General features: G+C 42.8%; 1 protein-coding gene across 1 annotated transcript; it reads left to right on the top strand.

The window, feature by feature from the left end:
* Positions 1-1,870: 1,870 nt before the first annotated feature.
* On the top strand, positions 1,871-3,118 carry LOC129927824 (uncharacterized). The gene has a single exon (XM_056039344.1). It carries the CDS (start codon positions 1,871-1,873, stop codon positions 3,116-3,118), a length of 1,248 nt encoding a protein of 415 aa, XP_055895319.1.

Raw genomic sequence — 3,118 nt, 5'->3', positions numbered from 1 at the left:
CAAATTGCTTTGTATTTTCATCTTTAAACAAATTTTAAAAATATCGACAATAGGTTGTTCAGGGCTTAAAAAAAAGTAATTTACTAGAATTGATTACTGAAAATTACTTTTTTAGACATTTAATTTTCTTGCTAAAACATAACATAGAAGTTTTGTAATCGATAAAGAAAGTTCCGGATTTTGTTTCTTACAAATCGTCGCCAGAAATTTCCGAATTTATTTAAAAATCTACTAACGCCAAATAATTGTTTGAACTCCCTCTTCTAATTAATAAACAAATAATCTTCTCATTTACGAAATAATGTTTTTACGGATTTTTATGAAAAATATTTTAACTCACTACTCTCTTACAGTACATTTAACTTTCTACCTAAAACATGTAAAAATCTAATTATCGTTAATATTATGTTCCGATTTTTAAGGAAAACAGAATCCAAACTCCAAAGTAAGGTATGAAAATCTCTCCACATGGCTGTAGTACATCTAATTTTTATACGAGACCATCCAAAAAATTTAATTAACAGTATTACATTTATCTGAAATTCTCTTTTTCTTTTACTATTTATACAAACATCCGGAACAATCTATTATATACACTTTTAAATTGTGTTCATACCTAAAAATTATTGCGATGTTTTGAGACGTAAAATAAAGGTTAATCAATTTTTAATAACTTTTAGTGGTTCTTTTTTTTATATCAAGATGACGGACAGACCGACTGATAGACAAAACGCAAAAACAATACGGCTTTGATCCTTTTTAAATAAATTCTATTAGAACTCAGTGCACCAATGTCTATGAACCCTTGTTAAATATCTCGTGTAAATAAAGACATTTTTTTTTATGGTACCGGTACTAGCCTATTGACCGTGTTAGAAGAGCCAATGAAAAACGCAAATGGGTCGACGGCAAGGCTGGGACGGAAACATTCTCAGAGCCCTTTACCATGATGGAGGTGGCTTTCGCGATCAAAAAGGCGAGACTACACAAGGCAGTGGGGCCAGATGGCATCAGCGCTGAGATGCTAAAAAATCTTGGAACGATTGGCCTCCTAAAACTTCACGGCTTACTAAATCGGACATGGATTCAAGGGGACTTCCCTAAGGCATGGAGATTGGCTACCATTGTTCCTATCCTTAAAAAGGGCAAGAATGCAAACAGTCCTGAGAGTTACAGACCAATTTCCCTCACATCGTCTGTGGGGAAGGTTGCGGAGAGAATCATTAACTGACGGCTTACGTGGTACCTAGAGTCCCACAATTTAATTTGTCAGGAGCAGGGTGGTTTCAGACAGCGGCGTAGTGCAATGGACCAGGTTACAGTCTTTATGCAAGAGGTGGCGGACGGTTTTCAGAGAGGCGGAAGGGAGAAGAAGGGTGAGTCGACACTCGCGGTCTTTCTAGATCTAAAACAGGCGTACGATAGAGTCTGGAGACAAGGCTTGTTGCTTAAGTTGATGGACCTTGGGGTAAACTCCAATATGTATCGATGGATCAAAAGCTTCCTAACGAACAGGTTAGTTCAAACACGTTATGGCGAGCAACTGTCAAATAAGAAGGTACTCGAGCAGGGGTTGCCTCAGGGCTCGTCACTCTCATGCACACTTTTTCTGGTATTCATCAACGATTTGACCAAACGCCTAGTGTGTCGCTCATTACATTTTGCGGACGATTTGCTGATCTGGAAAACTGGGAGATCCGCAGCCGCTCTAGCTGCGGAGATCCAACGTGACCTAGTCACGATTTCCTGCTACACACGATTGTGGAATATGGAGGTTAATTGAGCGAAAACAGTCTGGACCCTTTTCACCCTTGGCAAAGATATCTACAAAGAAAAGATTTCTCTCTCAATCAATGGTACCGAATTAAAAATGGAAGCCAAGCCGAAATACCTGGGAGTCACCCTGGACCCAAAAATGGGTTTGTCCGACCATGTGAGAACAGTGCGAGAGCAAGAGTCAGAGAGCCTTAAGGTAGTCAAGCGGTTAGCCACGACCAAGTGGGGGGCCAAAGCGAACGTGTTACGGGCCCTCTACATTGGAGCGGTAAGGTCGAGGATGGAGTACTCGTCTCTTGCACAAGTCTATGCCTCACAAACGTCTCTAGCGGGGCTGGACTCAGTGCAGAACCAAGCAATTAGACTCATTTGTGGTGCATTTCGTACGACGCCAACTGCGGCATGTGAGGTCATGACAAATCTCCCACCACTGAGATTACGAAGGGAGCGAGCCGTTATGATCGCTTATGAAAAATTCAAACGGCTAGAAGAAGGCTGCCCAGTCAGGAGTCTGGTCGACAATTGGCAGGGTGGAAATCGGCTGAAGCGGAACTCTTTCATGCACTTGGTGCGGGAATTGTCCAAAGAAGTCGATTTACCCCAGAACAGAGCAGCTCTCGCTCTGCAAGGGGCTTCTTCTCCGGCGAATGCTCCTGGAGTCCCAGAGGTGAGGAAATCGCTGATTGACCCAGATGTTAACAAGAAATGCACAAAAACTGTCCTACGAAACACTGCCAGGAAAACTGTCGCCCAGTACCCAGCTGATTCCATTAAAGTGTACACAGATGGTTCCACGAGAGAGAACCTCGGACAAAAAACCTCTGGGTATGGTGTGGTAGTTCGATTCCCTGGCTCGACCGAGAACGATGAGATTCTAGGTGCGCGTTCTGGTAGGAGTAATTACGTAGCTGAAATGGTTGCAATTCAAAATGCAGTAGAGTACATTGAAGAACGACTTAACGAGAAAACAGCACAACCCAGTCCTATTGTGCTATTTACAGACTCTCTGTCGAGCCTACAAGCCATTGAAAGCCCTGCAGATACGCTCCCGGAACCACTGGCAAAAACACTGGCGTGCGTGGGACGCCTCCAAGAAAAACACAAAATTCGGACGACATTCCAATACGTACCTGGACATGTGGATGTGGAAGGTAATGTGAAGGCTGACTTATTAGCCAAGCTCGGCACAAAACTGGACCCTGTGGACGAGCCACAGACTTTTGAGCAGGCGCGTGCGATAGTAGATGAATGGGCAAGAGATAAATGGTGCAAAAGCTGGGAGACTGGTAATACGGGAAGGGAAGTCTGGCAAAACTTAAAAGGGCCCTCAAAATCGGACTAA

This window comes from Biomphalaria glabrata, chromosome 8, assembly GCF_947242115.1.
Source record: "Biomphalaria glabrata chromosome 8, xgBioGlab47.1, whole genome shotgun sequence".
Classification (NCBI taxonomy): domain Eukaryota; kingdom Metazoa; phylum Mollusca; class Gastropoda; family Planorbidae; genus Biomphalaria; species Biomphalaria glabrata.
Note: the sequence above shows the minus strand (reverse complement) of the source record. Positions and strands in the feature narration are given on the sequence as shown.

Excerpts from the sequence above, each read along its gene's own strand:
- LOC129927824 (XM_056039344.1), top strand. The coding sequence starts at position 1,871 with ATGGAAGCCAAGCCGAAATACCTGGGAGTCACCCTGGACCCAAAAATG.